Source organism: Salminus brasiliensis, chromosome 7 (genome assembly GCF_030463535.1).
Source record: "Salminus brasiliensis chromosome 7, fSalBra1.hap2, whole genome shotgun sequence".
Classification (NCBI taxonomy): domain Eukaryota; kingdom Metazoa; phylum Chordata; class Actinopteri; order Characiformes; family Bryconidae; genus Salminus; species Salminus brasiliensis.
Window position 1 is genome coordinate 41,632,670 of NC_132884.1, and position 16,743 is coordinate 41,649,412.

At 38.4% G+C, this 16,743-nt stretch overlaps 1 protein-coding gene across 1 annotated transcript in view; it reads left to right on the forward strand.

The window, feature by feature from the left end:
* chl1b (cell adhesion molecule L1-like b) overlaps window positions 1-16,743 on the forward strand; it is a 75,246-nt gene that overhangs the window by 19,497 nt on the left and 39,006 nt on the right. The window contains 13 exon segments of the mRNA XM_072684919.1: window positions 216-406; window positions 983-1,105; window positions 1,480-1,650; window positions 1,897-1,935; window positions 2,150-2,261; window positions 3,282-3,463; window positions 4,752-4,883; window positions 6,231-6,371; window positions 11,234-11,345; window positions 12,795-12,961; window positions 13,646-13,805; window positions 13,895-14,019; window positions 15,308-15,409. Coding sequence (XP_072541020.1) covers window positions 216-406; window positions 983-1,105; window positions 1,480-1,650; window positions 1,897-1,935; window positions 2,150-2,261; window positions 3,282-3,463; window positions 4,752-4,883; window positions 6,231-6,371; window positions 11,234-11,345; window positions 12,795-12,961; window positions 13,646-13,805; window positions 13,895-14,019; window positions 15,308-15,409 — 1,757 coding nt within the window.

Below are 16,743 nucleotides of genomic sequence, written 5' to 3' on the forward strand. Positions count from 1 at the left end.
ACAGGCCAGTAGCAGGACCATGCTAATGCTGCGGTTGATTTGTTGAACAGGTCCAGTAGCCGGACCACCCAGTCTCCCACAGGCTGTAATAACTCCCTGGCAGTTAATGGTGTTATCTGTTGCGCCACACCTTAGAGCTTAGAGCGTCGTATTGCATTGCTGCGGTTCTTTAAAGAAAGGGTTAACGCTCAAGCTTCTCTGTTTTCTTCCTAAAGATTCAAATGGACAAAAAATGGGCAAGACTTCGACCCCTATCTGGACCCTAGGTTGATAACCGAAGAAGATTCTGGCACTTTTGTGATCCCGAACAATGGCAACCTCACAGAATTCCAGGGCATCTATCGCTGTTACGCCTCCAACAAGCTCGGCACGGCCATGTCAGAGGAAATCGAATTCATCGTTCCCAGTGAGTACCGTATAACTCTTCCATTTCAGGATTCCATTACACTTCTCTCAGCGTGATTTAGAGAGCGGAATCCGTTGAAATGGCCGATCCGGCCCTTGGGAGGGTCGGGAGTGTTGGGGGGGAGGTCTGTCGTATTCGCCCGCCACGAAACCCCTGAGCTTTGTTCTCTCTTTATCAAGCTTGTGTGTGTATGTGTGTGTGTGTGTGGACCTAGAGGATGAAGCCAGTGAAAAATGGACTCACTAGTCTCTTCATCACATTCCAAGATACATTCCTCACAGTGCTCTAAAAACCACCACCATAAATCTTCTGCCGATGGAACCAGGCCATAGGGGGTACTGGTGACAAACCACGGGCGCTTTTCCGTCACTCAGTGCAGTTTGACATGAGGTGGTGCAGCAGTAATGGCGTGTGTTATTACTGTGCTTTGGGATCAAGGTTGGGAAAGTGCTGTAAATCAACTCCTGCTTTTTGAGGAGAACCAGGCTGCTTGCTGCCCCCTGCTGGCGTGGTTTATTATTGCGTCTGCATGATTTCTTGACACGGCCTTGACCATGTTTCTGCTGCCTTTTCCAGATGTTCCAAAGTTCCCAAAAGAGAAAATCGAGCCAATCGAGGTAGAAGAGGGTCAGTCGGTTATTCTGGAATGCAATCCACCCAAAGGAATTCCTCCATTGCAGATCTATTGGATGACCATTGGTAAGTTTTAGTTTTAGACTTTGAGCAAACAGATCTTTTGAAGGTTATGTTCTCAAAGCTGATCCTGGAGAGACATGACTGTGCACTTCTTACACATACATGGGTTCTTACACATATAATAATGAGAAATCCTGAGAAATCCTCTTAATGATCATCCTATTGCTTCATTGCTTTTAACAAGAAATGAAATTTGAAGGGATCAGTAATGTAGAGCTAAGCTCTCAATGCAGCAGGATGTGCTGTAACTGAATCAAGACAAATCTTATTAGCCCGTATGTGTATACAAGCATAGCGGCTGTGCATCTGCTAGCATTAATTCATGGCTTTGTAAAGTGGTGAGTGTGTTTTCTGCGCTCTGTCTGTTTCCCACAAAGGCCTGCAGCACATTGAGCAGGACGAGAGAGTGTCTGTTGGCCTGAACGGAAACCTGTACTTCTCCAATGCCGTGCAGACAGACAGCCGGCGAGACTACTGCTGCTTTGCCGCTTTCCCCCGTATACGCACTATTGTCCAAAAGACGGCAATGTCCGTCATCGTCACCAGCAGTAAGTGAATGCACCTACTTTAACCCCTACGGATCTATATGTAAGCCCACGCTTCAGTTCTTCACTCTCATAACTATATAAGTAATAATAAACATTCTCCCATGCAGATTTCAGATATCTAAAGCATCCACATGAAAACGACTCATCACATTTATTGTTTGATCATTTATTATTATTATTATTATTATTATTATTTCTGCATCCATGTGTTTTCTGTCTGTCTTTTTCCTCATCTCTCCATTTCAGTCAAGTCAATGGGTGACTCTGGTAGCGGTAGGGGCACTGGTGAGTGGTGTTCACTATGGCTGCTTTTCTAGAATAGCCTGGCGGCCACACTCATTTAAATGCCTGTATAACAGTGTGGAGTGTGCTGTTACCTGTGCTGAGGCGCCTGTTGTTCTGTTTATTAACTATTAGCTTTCTTCCATTAATAAAGAACACATAAGACACTGTGCGCTTATAATCCTCCTTGTCACACGGTCTCCCTCATCCTTCCCAGCAAACTCCATTCTGGAGAGAAAGCCCAGTCTTCTGTCGCCCTCTGGTGATCGAACTAACACAAAACTGGTGAAAGGGGATGAACTGCTGTTGGAATGCATTGGTGAAGGATTGTGAGTACACCTTTCCCTTTTTATCAGTTGAAAGCCAATGTATTAAAATCATGTAAAAAAAAAAAATTAATAATAATTTAAAATAAAATAAAATAAAATAAATAAATAAATATATATATATATATATATATATATATATATATATATATATATATATATATATATATATATCATATTATTAGATGATTTTGTAATGTTCTTGATGTGATTTTAATAATATTACATTTTGTTACATGAATATAACATTCGAAAACTTTATTTGATCTAGTTATGTATTTTGTTATATAACCAGATTTTTTAAAGCAGTTTGGAGGCAGACTATGTATGAAATGATTGTCATACTAATTCATAATAATATCATATTCATAGGACTAATATACTACTCATGTACTTTGAAACTTTACATGTTTATTAATAGTTATTGTTTACTAATTAAATAATGCTAATATAGCAAATGAGTAGCAACATATATTAAGTGGGAAGTTGTACAGACAACATATATTAAAATCAAAAGAAGAAATGTTTCCAGAATGTTGAACAAAGCTGTAGATGATTGAACATTTAAATTAATATTCATATTAAAAAAGTAATGATTTTTGGAAAAACTAAAAACAAACAGATATTTATAGTGTAGAGTCTTTTTCAAAAAAGACAGAATTACTGTATTTATTATTCTTTTATTGTCTAAATTCTAATGTTTCTGCATAAGATAGTATTGTCTGTGCCAATGTAAACAAAAAATATAAAATTTAATTAGTGCTGAAAGTATGGTGAGTATCCTCAGAATTCAGCCGTCTTCTATTGCAGCATTCTGGGCATCAAATAGACGAGGTCAGTTAGGGCACTGTCCATTTACTGTCAAGTCCAGTTCATTCCAGCCCAGTGCAATCCCTCTCCAAACATCTCTCTAAAGGTCATATGAGGACCACTATATTTCTCAGTTCTTTGTGTTATCATTATTTATTAAATGTCCATCACTTGGAGTCAATAAGTCACTCTGTGTGGCCTTTACTTCTCCAGCCCAACACCCAAGATCGAGTGGACCAAGGTAGGGCAAAAGCTTCCTGACCGGGTGGTGGTGGAGAATCACGGCAAGCTCCTGACCATAGAGAACGTGAAAGAAGAGGATGGAGGGAAATATATGTGCAAGGCCAAAAACGCTCACGGAGAGGCTGTGCATTACTTCCATGTGACGGTGGAAGGTGAGATACACCATCACAATCAAAAGCTGAGATGAAATTAGGGCTATAGGTTCATCCTGTTATCAAGTTCAAATGTTGTGTTATTTAGTCGTAGCAGAGGGTTTGCAGTTACGGGAAATATGTGATTGTGGCAAAGAAAGCCATTACGGCCATTATCTTTGCAGAACTTCTAAATAATGTAAATTATCTATGTCATTAATTTCTTCTAACCTTACAACTAAAACCTAAATTTAATCCCAAACTAAGTAAAAAAAAGAAAGGTCAGTATAGAAAGGCCAGTGTTCCCAGTTCCCATTCAACACCTAGTTAATCCAATCAGTCCTTTGCTGAGGTAGATCAGGTGATCTGCTGGTGGAACTGAACACGTCCATACAGTGTCTGGAGTTCACAGAGAAGATCAGCACCCAAACCTGGGATCTTCTGACCAGCATCTCAATAACCTTACTGACCAACAGCTCATTCTGACCACTGACTTTATGTTTATTTGGGATTATTCTGATGTTACATAGAGTTAATTACAGGTAGACACTCTCACTGACCACTGACTATGTTTATTTGGGTTTATTCTAATGTTATATAGAGTTAATTACAGATAGACACTCTCACTGACCACTGACTATGTTTATTTGGGTAGATTCTAATGTTATATAGAGTTAATTACAGGTAGACACTCTCACTGACCACTGGCTTTGTGTTTATTTGGGTAGATTCTAATGTTATATAGAGTTAATTACATGTAGACACTGTCACTGACCACTGACTTTATGTTTATTTGGGTTTATTGTAATGTTATATAGAGTTAATTACAGGTAGACACACTCACTGACCACTGACTTTATGTTTATTTGGGTTTATTCCAATGTTATATAGAGTTAATTACAGGTAGACACTCTCACTGACCACTGACTTTATGTTTATTTGGGTTTATTCTATTGTTATATAGAGTTAATTACAGGTAGACACTCTCACTGACCACTGACTTTATGTTTATTTGGGTTTATTCTAATGTTATATAGAGTTAATTACAGGTAGACACTCTCACTGACCACTGACTTTATGTTTATCTGGGTTTATTCTGATGTTACATCGAGTTAATTACAGTTAGACACTCTCACTGACCACTGACTTTATGTTTATTTAAGTTTATTCTAATGTTATTTTACAGGTATGCACACTCCTTGCTGACCATTTTGAACCATTTCTGTGGGCAGTCATTGTTTTTAAATGCTGCAGTAGTGTAGATCATAGTGAAATACTGGAGATTTTATGATGTCCTTCTTTTGTGCAGAACCTCCAAAGTGGGAGGCAGAACCCAGGAGTCAATTGAATATGATTGGCGCCGATGTCATCATCAGATGTGCAGCGTCGGGGAGCCCAACACCTACTGTGGCATGGAGAGTGAACGGACGCCCTCTCAGCGGTATGACAGCATTTGTCCCTGCACCACTGAGCATAGTCCCTCAGTATGTTATCATCTAAACAGCAACCTGAGAAGCAATACTTGTAGTCATACCTGTGTACACCACTTGTTTTGAGGACACCTTGACCTTGTTTAAAATGTGAGGTACTTGTCACATATCTAAGATAAAAAGTTTTTTGTGATATTATATTTAATAACACTGTAATTGCTGTTGGTTTTATTTTATGTGATGTTGGCAAAACATTCAAAGTCTTTCTTCTGACATGAAGATCAAGTAGTTTTTATCTAATATTAAAAAATATTAAAAATCAGAAACTGATTTGGTCCAGAAGGTGGTTTAAACACCTAGGGCCCTATTTTACACCCTAAGCAAGGTGCATCACAATGCTCATTGCTATCTTCCACCCCGCCAACAGTCTATTTTCACTCCTTTCGCCTGCATCGTTTAAGCAACAGCACTACTTATGAATATTTATATGCTGATGGGCGCGGTGGTCTCGAAATGAGGGGTGTTCAGGTCAGTTTCTGGAGTATTTCTGTGTATCTTGGCGACGGAAAACACAGCAGGAGCTCCACTGATTGAAAACAGTCTAGACAGACGTTTGTCAACAGTCAGACGCTCATTGCTACCTTGGCAGTGAATTGTCAACACAGGCGCGTGCAGCCCGAGGCTCATACCCTCCCCCCCAAGCATTATACCACTGAAATAGCAACCCGCCAAGGTCAGACTGACCGCACTTAAAGGGAACGGCGAGAGACGCGCTGATTGGTTCTCCTAATTAACTAAAAATATCTTAAGACATACACTAAATCTAATGATATATAATTTTTTATAGACAAAAACACACTTAATACCAAGAGAAATGGTTTGAAACCATTTGCCTACCTACATGAGACTAAGTGTTTTTACACTGCATGGCCAAAAGTATGTGTACACCTGACCACCATACTTGTATGTAACTATTGGACATCCCATCCCAATATAAGATAATTTAGTTGTTAATATGGATACTTTTTGTAGCAAGCAATTCTGCACTCAGTGGCCTTGCTCTGTAGGTTTCATTGCTGAGCTGTTGTTGCTCCTAGATGCTTACATTTTACAATTCCAACACTTACAGTCGACTGGGGCAGCTCTAGCAGGGCAAAGGTTTCACAAACTGACACAAAAGACTTATGACAAAGGTGGCATCCTACTGAGTTCTTCAGTACTACCCTAGTCTCTAAGGCTTCAAGGATACATGCTTGATTTTAAACACAATAATTAGAAGACCACATACTTTTGGCTATATCGTTTTTAAGCATGCAATTAATAAATGCAAAGCTAATTTGAACTGATCGCTATTTCAGAGGTTCCATCAACCAACCGAAGAGTCCACGATGACACGATCTTCATCCACAACGCCAGTCCCAGTGACAGCGCAGTTTACCAGTGTGAAGCCTCCAACTCCCATGGAACCATATTGGCCAATGCTAACATCATGATCATGAGTGAGTACTGGCTCAGGGGTGCCAGGAGTTTCTTTCCTCACTTTGTTTTGTTTATCAGAATCAGTTTTATCCTTTAAAATAATTGCAGTGAACCTTAGGGGTGGAAAATAGGCCTGCCTTTAATAAATAAGAGATCAGAACCGATGGAAATTGAAATGATAATTTATTTATTCTGCTTTTCTGTCACTGTGTTTTTTTTTTAGTTAAGGTGAGAAACCTCATGAAAGAGCTCACAGTGGTATCACAGCCTTCCATTTGTGGTGATCTTAATAGGACGTGTGACAGATGAATAGACTAAGCTCGAGTGTCACATAATCATTTTCAAAATCATTTTATTCAGACATGCATTACTGTCTGCAGATTTACACCTTTTGTTGTTTAGATAAAATATGTCTTAAAAAATTAATTAAAAATACTATCGAATGCTTTCCACCCCTCAACCACAGACACTCAACTGGTATATTATAATCAGGATTATGAAGTGAAATACAAATCAAGTAGTTGAGCCCTGAGAGCTAATCCAGGATTTGATTTGTGTTCCAGCCCCAACATATTATCCCTAAACCAGTGGACACAATAAAATAGGCTTAATTCTGTTCATTTCTATAGACAATGTGCAGATTAAATAGTAAGTTGAAAAGCTATTAGAATATGCTGTTGTGTTCAGAATAGAATAGAACAGAATAGTAGAGCATTGAGTAGAATAAAAGTAGAAATAGGATAAAATAGAATAAAATATAAAAGGAATAAAACTGAATAGAACAGACTAGACTAATAGAACATAGAAGAGAATAAAATAGAATAGAACAGAATACAACAAAACAAAATAGAATAGCAGAGCATTGAGTAGAATAAAAGAAAATATAAAAGGAACAGAGCAGAATAGATCAGAAAAGACTGAAACATAATGGAATAGAACAAAATTGAACAGAATAGAAAAGAATAGAATAGAATAAAATAGAACAGGACAGAATAGAATATAATAGAGTGGAATAAAATAAAAGAGCATAGAATAGAACAAAATAGAGCAGAATATAAAAGCATAGAATAGAATAGAATAGAATAGAATAGAATAGAATCGAGTGGAGTAGAATAGAACAGAATATAATAGAATAACAAAGAAATAATATAAATAAAACAGAATAGAATATTATAGAGTATAGTACAATAAAACTAGAAGAAAACTAGTAGAATAGAATCATATAGGACAGAACAGAGAGCATAGAATGGAACGAAATAGAATATGACAGAATAGAAATAAATATAGCAGAATAGAACATAATAGAATAAAATAGAACATAATGGAATACAATAGAACAGAATAGAATATAACAAAATAGAATAGCAGAGCATTGAGGAGAATAAAAGAAAATATAAAAGGAATAGAGCAGAATAGATCAGAAAAGACTGAAACATAATGGAATAGAACAAAATAGAGCAGAATAGAAAAGAATAGAATAGAATAAAATAGAACAGGACAGAATAGAATATAATAGAGTGCAATAAAATAAAAGAGCATAGAATAGAACAAAATAGAGCAGAATATAAAAGCATAGAATAGAATAGAGTGGAGTAGAATAGAACAAAATAGAATAGAATAACACAGAAATAATATAAATACGACAGAATAGAAAATTATAGAGTAGAATAAAACTATAAAAAATAAAATAAAAAATAAAGTAGAATAGAATCATATAGGACAGAACAGAGGAGCATAGAATGGAACAAAATAGAATATGACAGAATAGAAATAAATAGAGTAGAATAGAACATAATAGAATAAAATAGAACATAATGGAATATAATAGAACAGAATAGAATATAACACAATATAATAGAATGGAATAGCATGGAATAGAGCAGAATAGAAAAGAACAGAATAAAATAGAACACAAAAGAATAGAATAGAAGTAAAAGAACCTCTGAGCCCTGATTTCAGCGCAGACCAGTTTAAACTGGCGCACACTGGTGTACTGTACTGACAGCAGGTTCACTGCCACATAAACTCTAAGAGGCCTAGGAATAAAATACGCTGTTGAGTCTTGCTACTGCTGTGGAATCTGCAGATCTGCCCTGACATGCTGAAAGGCTTGCCTTCACTCTATTAAGCGTGAACAGAAAGCCCCGGAAAACAGCAGTGTTACCCCAGCAAAGAATAAACGCCTGCTCCTTTGTTGGTGTGGACCTGGACATAAGGAGAGCACTGATATGGCCAGCAAGGTTGGGCTGGGTTTTGTGTGTGTAAGAAAGAGAGAGAGAGAGAGGAAGAGAGAGCATGCAACACAATGGCTGAACACACACACACACACACACACACACACACACACACACACAGATACCTACACTGTAGGGATGTTCTGTTATGAGAAGGCCCATACGGTCCTGTGTCCCTCAGCTTCCTCCTGTGGAAATGAGGTTCTTTTATATGCTAACAAGTTTGTCCTTCCCCTTCCTATTCACACACAGTAAGCAAAGCATGTGCTGCTTTCATCTGAGCAGATAAAACAAGAGACTGAGCTCTATCTCACCTTTCAAAAAGACACAGAGAGAGAAAGAAAAAGAGAAAGAAGATAAAAAAAAATATATATATATATATATATATATATATATATATAGCTGTATTTTTCCCTGTAGCCAGAATTCCCACCGTATACTAGTCACGTATATCTACCTTTTGATAGAGCAGGATGGTAGTATTCTCTGGCCAAAGGTCAGATTTTGGTCTGGACTGATAACACTGCACTACAGAAAGCCAACTGGAGCAGAGCACAAAAGAGGCAAGCTCAGACATACACCTGCAGTGCTATAATTATCCATATATTTATATTCTATTCAGTTCAGTTCAAATTTATTCATATAGCGCTTTTCACAACGAATGTTATCACAAAGCAGCATTACAGAGATCCAGGTCCAAGCATCCTTTCAGCAAGCCAAGGGTGACGGTGACAAGGAAAAACTCCTTCAGATTGAAAGGAATAAACCTTGAAAGGGACCAAGATTTAAAAGGGAAACCCATCGTCCTCTAATTGAACAACAGCACAACTAGAATAATATTCACAATAGTGAATTAAGCTGTAGAAAATGAGTGACATCAAGTCATGAATGAATGATGTGAATGTGAGTGAAATGTGAAAGTCCATACAGGTAAACAGTCACATGCACAGCTAAGAATATATGAATGTATTCATGTGAAAATCTAGAGCAGGACAGCTTAGTGGCGGGCAGCAGGGCAGTGGAGATCCAGGTCTGGTGGTACCGGGACACAACAGGAGTAACAGGGCATTTTAACACTTGGACCTTAAAGAGAGAGAGAGCAAACATAAAGGAAGGGAAAACAAAGGGGTTAGGAGGAGCACAGCAAAGCTGGGGGGTTTGTACAGAGGGACAAAGCTGATCCAGAGGGCAGGCAAGCACCAGCACCCAACCACGAATGGACAGCACATGGGGAGAGAGAAGAAAGGAGAAAACGAAGGAAGGGCTTAGGAGTACAAATAGTCTGGTGTACGGTCTGAAAAAGCAATGACAGTGATTAGAATCTGTAATCAGACCCATACAGAACAGTTTTAGTATGAAAAAGGCGGTATAGTATTAATGTCTGTGTCCCTGCTTTTTAAATACGAAGAATTCTGGATGCTCATTTTATTGCAACTTCACTCTCAGTGATAAATGATAGGTTTTCCAGTAGTTGTTCTCCATTGACATTTTAATTTAGTGCAACATTAAGCTTAATCCATGTCTAGAAACCCAGCACATAAAGCCATAGCGCAGTCGCATCGAATCAGTTTATAGATGTAGTTTCAACATCTTAGTTTTACACTATTGGAGAAACAGTAAATAAACAAAATAAAATGAAATGGTCAGCATATCAGAGAGAAAACACTCAGAACTATGGTAGAGAGAGAGAGCTTTGGAGATGTTTTAATGAACACAGTGATGTAAAAGCACAATGTTTGTATTTATTTGTAATATTAGGATTTTAATGAGGAAATAAACAAATACATATATACAGAATAAACACATAGGAGAGAAATCTGGAACCCAGCTTTGTTCTAGTTCATAAGATCTAAGCTACTTTCAGTAAAATGTCTTACATGTAAATACAGTATATATTTATTGACATCTGAATAAAGAAGAAGAAAGAGTGTGTACATGACTTAAGATCAATTTAGAGCAAAACAAAAATAGACTGAATTTGTCTGATAGATCAAGTTATTCACAATTAAACCAAATAATTATTTGGAATACTAAATGCAGCTGCTAGAACAACAGCCATTAAGAAGTGTTTAAGCCAGACACACTATCAATAGTGAATTGGTATGATATTATTATGGAATCTTTTTGATAGAAAGAATCATCTTTTTCAACATTTGGGTATGAAAAAAAGTTTGGGAAAAATATAGAATTTATTTATTTCATATTAATTCATTTATTTTAATTAATTTATTACATTAACTGTATAATTATATAAATGTATACATTTATTTCTAATTAATCAATCAATTAATTCATTAATCAATCCATTTATTTATTTTTATTTAAATTAATTTATTAATTTGTATACATTTATTTATGTACTTACTTGTTTATTTAGTTAGTTATTTTAGATGATACTTTTAGCTTCACCCAATATTCTGTCCCTGAAGTTTTTTTTTATAACTAGTCAAGTCAAATTCATTTGTATAGCTTTTTACAACTGTTGTCATCACAAAGCAGCTTTACATAATTAGTAATTAGCTAGTAAAAAGTAAGAAAGTAAAAATACCACTGTAAAGAACACCTTTGTAAAATTACCACTGTATGATTTCAAATAAAGAAAATAAAGTAAATAAATAAATAAAAAGTAACTACCCTCCTCTTTGCAGACCTGCGGCCACTGATCTTGACTGAAGACGGCCTCCAGTACTCGGCGGTGGAGGGGAAAGGAGTGATCATGCACTGCAAAGTCTTCAGCTCTCCACTTTCAGCCATCACCTGGTAAGTAGAGCTCATCTCAGGCCAGCAGAGAGCACTGCAGCCCCTACTGTAGCAGCCTCGCCACGGCTCTCACAGGCCAGCGCTCTGCTGCCCTAGTTTATTTAACAGCACTAGCTGCAGGGAGAGCGCAGGCCACACCGTGTAAACAGGCTTATTCATGCCTGTACAGTGTGTGCTTTGTCAGCGGGAAATATATGAACGGCCTCATGCATTCTCTAACATACTGAGAGATCTGTCCTGTGGGTATAGGCCTTCTATGAAAGGAATAGTTTGAAGTTGAAAGCTGCTAGTGCAAATTATACATTGTTTATCAAAAGGATGCCAAGATTCTCATAGTAACTTAACATGATTCTAATGATTAACATGATTTTAACACTTAATATTGTAATAGTTTCCCAATAATATAATAATCCCAGTAATGTAACTACACGTTATACTTAACTCTGTCAGGACTGCTATAAAATCCAAATGATTGACCTGAAAATGTGAGCTCAGTCCAACTTAAACTGATGCAGTGACTGATTACAGTGCATTTTTTGAGTTAATTCAACTTAGTTTAATCAAAAATTCTCCTAATTCTCCTTTTTTACTTCTGCATCTCAGTTTGGTCAACAGTACATACTGAGTTGAGCCTCAAAAACATGAATAAACAAGCTACAGCTGAAACTGATTAAATACTGTAGACATGAATTAAGTGGGAGGAGCCACAGACTAAACATCTTACACAATATTTATGAGAAATGGACCAATAGAAATGCTCCAAAATGACTTGGAATAATTTTTATAATTTTTGGAATATTTATTTATTTTTATATTAACTTCCATTGAAATTTCAGAAGTTTTTTTTCTCCTTTTGTAAAGTTTCCATTTTCTAGAAACTTTTTTTCCCCATAACAATAAAGATATGCCCAAGCTCATTAAGCTCATTGTTAATTATGATGACCTGTAACTGTTAGCTCATGTAAAATCACTGCAATGATAAAAACAACAACAAAAAAACAGGTCTGCTAAATCCATGAATTGGGCTACAGCTGAAACTGATTAAATACAGTAGAAATTAATTAAGTGGGACGAGCCACAGACTAAACATCTTACACAATATTTAGGATGAATGGACCTATAGAAATGCTCCAAAATGACTTGGAATAATTTATTTTTATATTAACTTCAATTGAAAGTTCAGAAGGTTTGTTTTTTCTCCTCTTGTAAAGTTGACATTTTCTAGAAACGTTTTTTTTTCCCATAACAATAAAGATATTCCCGAGCTCATTAAGCTCATTGTTAATTATGATGACCTGTAACTGTTAGCTCAAGTAAAATCACAACAACAAAAAAAATCAGGTCTGCTAAATTCATGAATTGGGCCCTGCTGCACAGCCTCAATCCCACCCAGTGTGTTGAAGCAGCAGAGGTAAGTGGGTTACTTAATGGTTTCTGGTTGTTTTTCAGGTCTAAGGTGGACAGTGCCAGCGCAGTGGAGGGGCCGAGGTTCAGTGTGTACAAGAACGGCTCTCTGGAGATCCACAGTGTGGAGAGAGGGGATGAGGGAGAGTACTCCTGCTTCACCGAGAACACAGAGGGCAAATCTGCCATTAATGCCGTGCTGGAGGTCAAAGGTGAGGCAGTGAAGTCTCTGATGACTGCTTCTAATGATCCGGCTTTGCTGTCCTGTCTGGAAAGTAGCACGGAATGAATGAAACCTTATTTGTTTGTTGCTAATTGCCTGTTACTGGCTTTTATCTGCTATTAGAAGTGAGGGCAAGGTTTTAATTAGTAGCAGAAGTCGATTTCAGTTGCTCTGGGAACTTGGAAAGAGGGGGCGTTATGGTTGATCTCAAGCTTTTGATAAAGTTAGACCACCTTAATCCACATTTTTTATTTCTTCTACAGCTCATTTGGATCAACAATCCATATTGAGCTGAGCCCCAAAAACAGGCTCTGAGGCCTTGCTGAGATTCGAGCTTATGACCTCCTCACACATGATGAGCAGCAGTTAGACCGCAGGGCCGGTCTAGAGCTGTGAAATTACGCTCCATAGAAACACCTTTCCTTATGGATGCAGCACTGTACAAAGCTTCCCAGCTCTAGAGTGGAGCAACTGTCTAACTGACTGCTTTTAAGAGCTGGAAGGTCATAAGTATGAATCCCATCAACGCCACAGCACCCATGGTCAGAAGTCTGAGAATAGGAATAGGATGTAATAGGGGGTGCTCTAATCTACAGATGGGAATAAAGAGTAAACAAATTGAGGGGGAGGGGCTACAGACTAAACATCGTCATCTACTAAAATTCTATTTCAGCTCCCACCAGAATAGTCGACCCTCCTCAAGACCTGCGCATTCTGGTGGGCACCACGGCCCAGTTCACTTGCCTGGCTGAGGTAGACCCGTCCTTCAGTGAGGACTATGAGATCATCTGGGAGAAAGATGGTGTCGCCCTCAATGACAGTGACAGTACTGGGTAAGAAGAGGCCTGAGAGCTCCTAGTGCTCTTCATATATGTCCTGGGGAGCCCTGGTCAATGCATGTTTTTTCTCTGATTGTTGACAGGTATGTGGTGGACGACGAGATGCTCCAGATCATCAATGTGAGCTTCAGAGATCAGGGTGTGTACATTTGCGTGGCCAGGAGTCCAGTAGATCAGGACACTGCAGTGGCGCTGCTGACAGTACTGGGTGAGTAAGAGAGTAGGCAGCAGTGGTGGGCAGGAACTAGCAACACATTGGTGACAGCATCTGTACTGCTTTGTCATTGGTCACATGGGCAGATCCTACATCGGCATAAGATCTGAACATTCTTTGGCTCTATTTCTGTCCTTTCAGTCTAAAATCATCTAATAGACCTCAACAGTCAGATACACTACATGTCCAAAAGTTTGTGGACAGCCCTTCTAATGAATGCATCTAGCTACTTTAGGTTGCACCCAATTACTGACACAGAAATGCACACACACACAGCTTATCTAGTCCTTGTAGAGACGTATTGCCAATACAATAGGACTCCCTGGAGCAGCTAATCATTAATACCTATTGGCACCATGCTGCCTAATGCCAGGCGTGGGCTGGAGAGGTATAAATCCCCCCAGTGTTGAGCTGTGGACCTCCTGTACAAAGAATAAGTGTAGTTAATCCCAAATAGGAGAAATTAAAAATGCACACCAAGCAAAAGTCCAGGTCTCAGGAGGTTAAATGCACATGGGATGAGCTTATTTGGCCATGTACTAGATAGACACGGAAACAGAAATTTGACAAATTATCAATACTTATCAAAATTGACTAAAATGAAATTATACATTAAATGGATACATTATTCAGCTATATTGCCCAGCCCTAAGTGAAGCTTTGTGTACTCTGGAATAATAGTGGTGCTCATTCCAATACTTTTAAAATGGGATTTGAAGTTGGGGAGGAAGTAGGCTGGTGATCCTCCAACATCCTGACCCCTTTTAACGCTCTTGTTGCTAAATGCAATCAAATCCTCACAGCAATGCTCCTCCAAAAACGCCTAGAAAGTCTTCTTCCCTGGACAGTAGAGACAGCTACTCCAACAAAAGCTGGAGAATGTCTTTATTAATAGCCTTTCATTTCAGGAGAAACAGTGAATGTGCAGGTGTCCCAATACTTTTGTCCTTTTAGCGTATGTAGGGCTTGGCTTTTTCCCAGGGGAGCACCGTTGCAGAGATTTGTATGAATAAATACCTTCTTTAAAATAAAGCTGGTTAGTCTTGTCAAGGTTTCACAGCTCAAGCGTCCCCAAACTCTAAACCAGACTCTTTTTCTCTTCATTATTCAGTATTACAATGACCTCTGAGGCCAGAAGTAGCTCTGAACGTTTGGTTTTGAAGACCTATTCCTTTGAAGTTGCTCTGGAATCAGATGTGTCCTCGTCAGACTACTATTTGCTGTGTGTTGCTGTAGCTGTTGTTGTGCTCGGTCAAAGCAATGCTTTGTGCTCTTGTCTCAGACGTACCCGACGCCCCTGAGGACGTGGTGCTGGCCGAACGCAAAGACAGGACCGTGAAGCTGAAATGGATCCCAGGAGATGACCATAACAGCACCACCACGGGTAATTAGGCCTCCCGTAACCCACCACAGCTCGTATTCTGCACCACACACACACACACACACACACACACACAGGAAACGCATGCTGTTTACTGAGTGCACAAACACAGGCCCTGAATCTCTCTATTAGTCTCCCAGTATTTATCACTGACTACTGTATTTTTATTACATCTGAAATCTGCTTACTTACACGCTAAGCAGAAAAGCTTCTATATAGCACTGAATAAATTATCCTTTGACTCATAACAATTGTGGAACCCCAGTCTTTGCTATGGAGAACCCTGTTTAAATGTTTTATCAAGAACCACCTTCATAATGTCTGCAATTTAATTAGGCAAAATGCATTTACATTTTACATTTTTATGGCATTTAGCAGACGCTCTCTTCCAGAGTGACTTACAAGGTAACTCGTATTACAGAGGTGGGTAAGTGTAGTGTCAGGAGTCTGGCCCAAGGACTCTTATTGATGTAGCGCAGCACAGTCACCCAGACTGGGAATTGAACCCCAGCCTCCCACATGGTGTGGTAGCTTTGTGGCAGGTAGTGGTGTTATCTGTTGCGCCACACCAACCACCATTGCAGCCATTGAGACATTCAAACTAAGCATATGTTGCTAAACTTATCTTTTTAACTAAACAGTGGGCTTTTTTTTTTTAAACCCACCTGTTTTCAAAGCAAAATCACAAATCAGTGAGTTCCCACAGCGCCCCCACCCTGTTGCGCTCATAAATGCACAAGGGGGAATGAGCTTGTTTGGCCGTGTACTAGATAGACCTAGAACTTTTAAGGTGGTTAAATTTTGTAGAAATAAGTTTAAATAGACTTTTCTTGTGTAAATATGTCATTTCAAATGATCAATAATCATCAGTATTGGCTACAATGAAATATTATACTGTGATATTCAGCTATATTGCCCAACCCTAAGTGAATCTGTGTGCTCTCTGGAATGATGGATGTGCTCATTTCAGTACTTTTGGGATGAGTTAGGGAGTTGGGATGAGGTGGGATGGTGATCATCCAACATTCTGACCTCACTAATACTCATGTTGCTAAAAGCAATCAGTTACGAAGAACCCTCTACGAAAATATTCTGCCATTTAATTAGGCGTTAAAATTCATAAAATTCAAAAAGTGTTTGAGTTGTCATGGTTCTGTACGGATCCATTATCTTAACTAGATAAACCTTGAAGAACCTCCTTTTTTATGACTGTGTTGGCTGTATGGTGTGTATAAGCACTGAATTATGTATTTAATAAGCAAAGGTTCTAGTTAGGGCTGAAAAATGGTTCCTTGACTTATGGTGAAATAGTGGAACCCCCTTTTGATGCTTTGCAG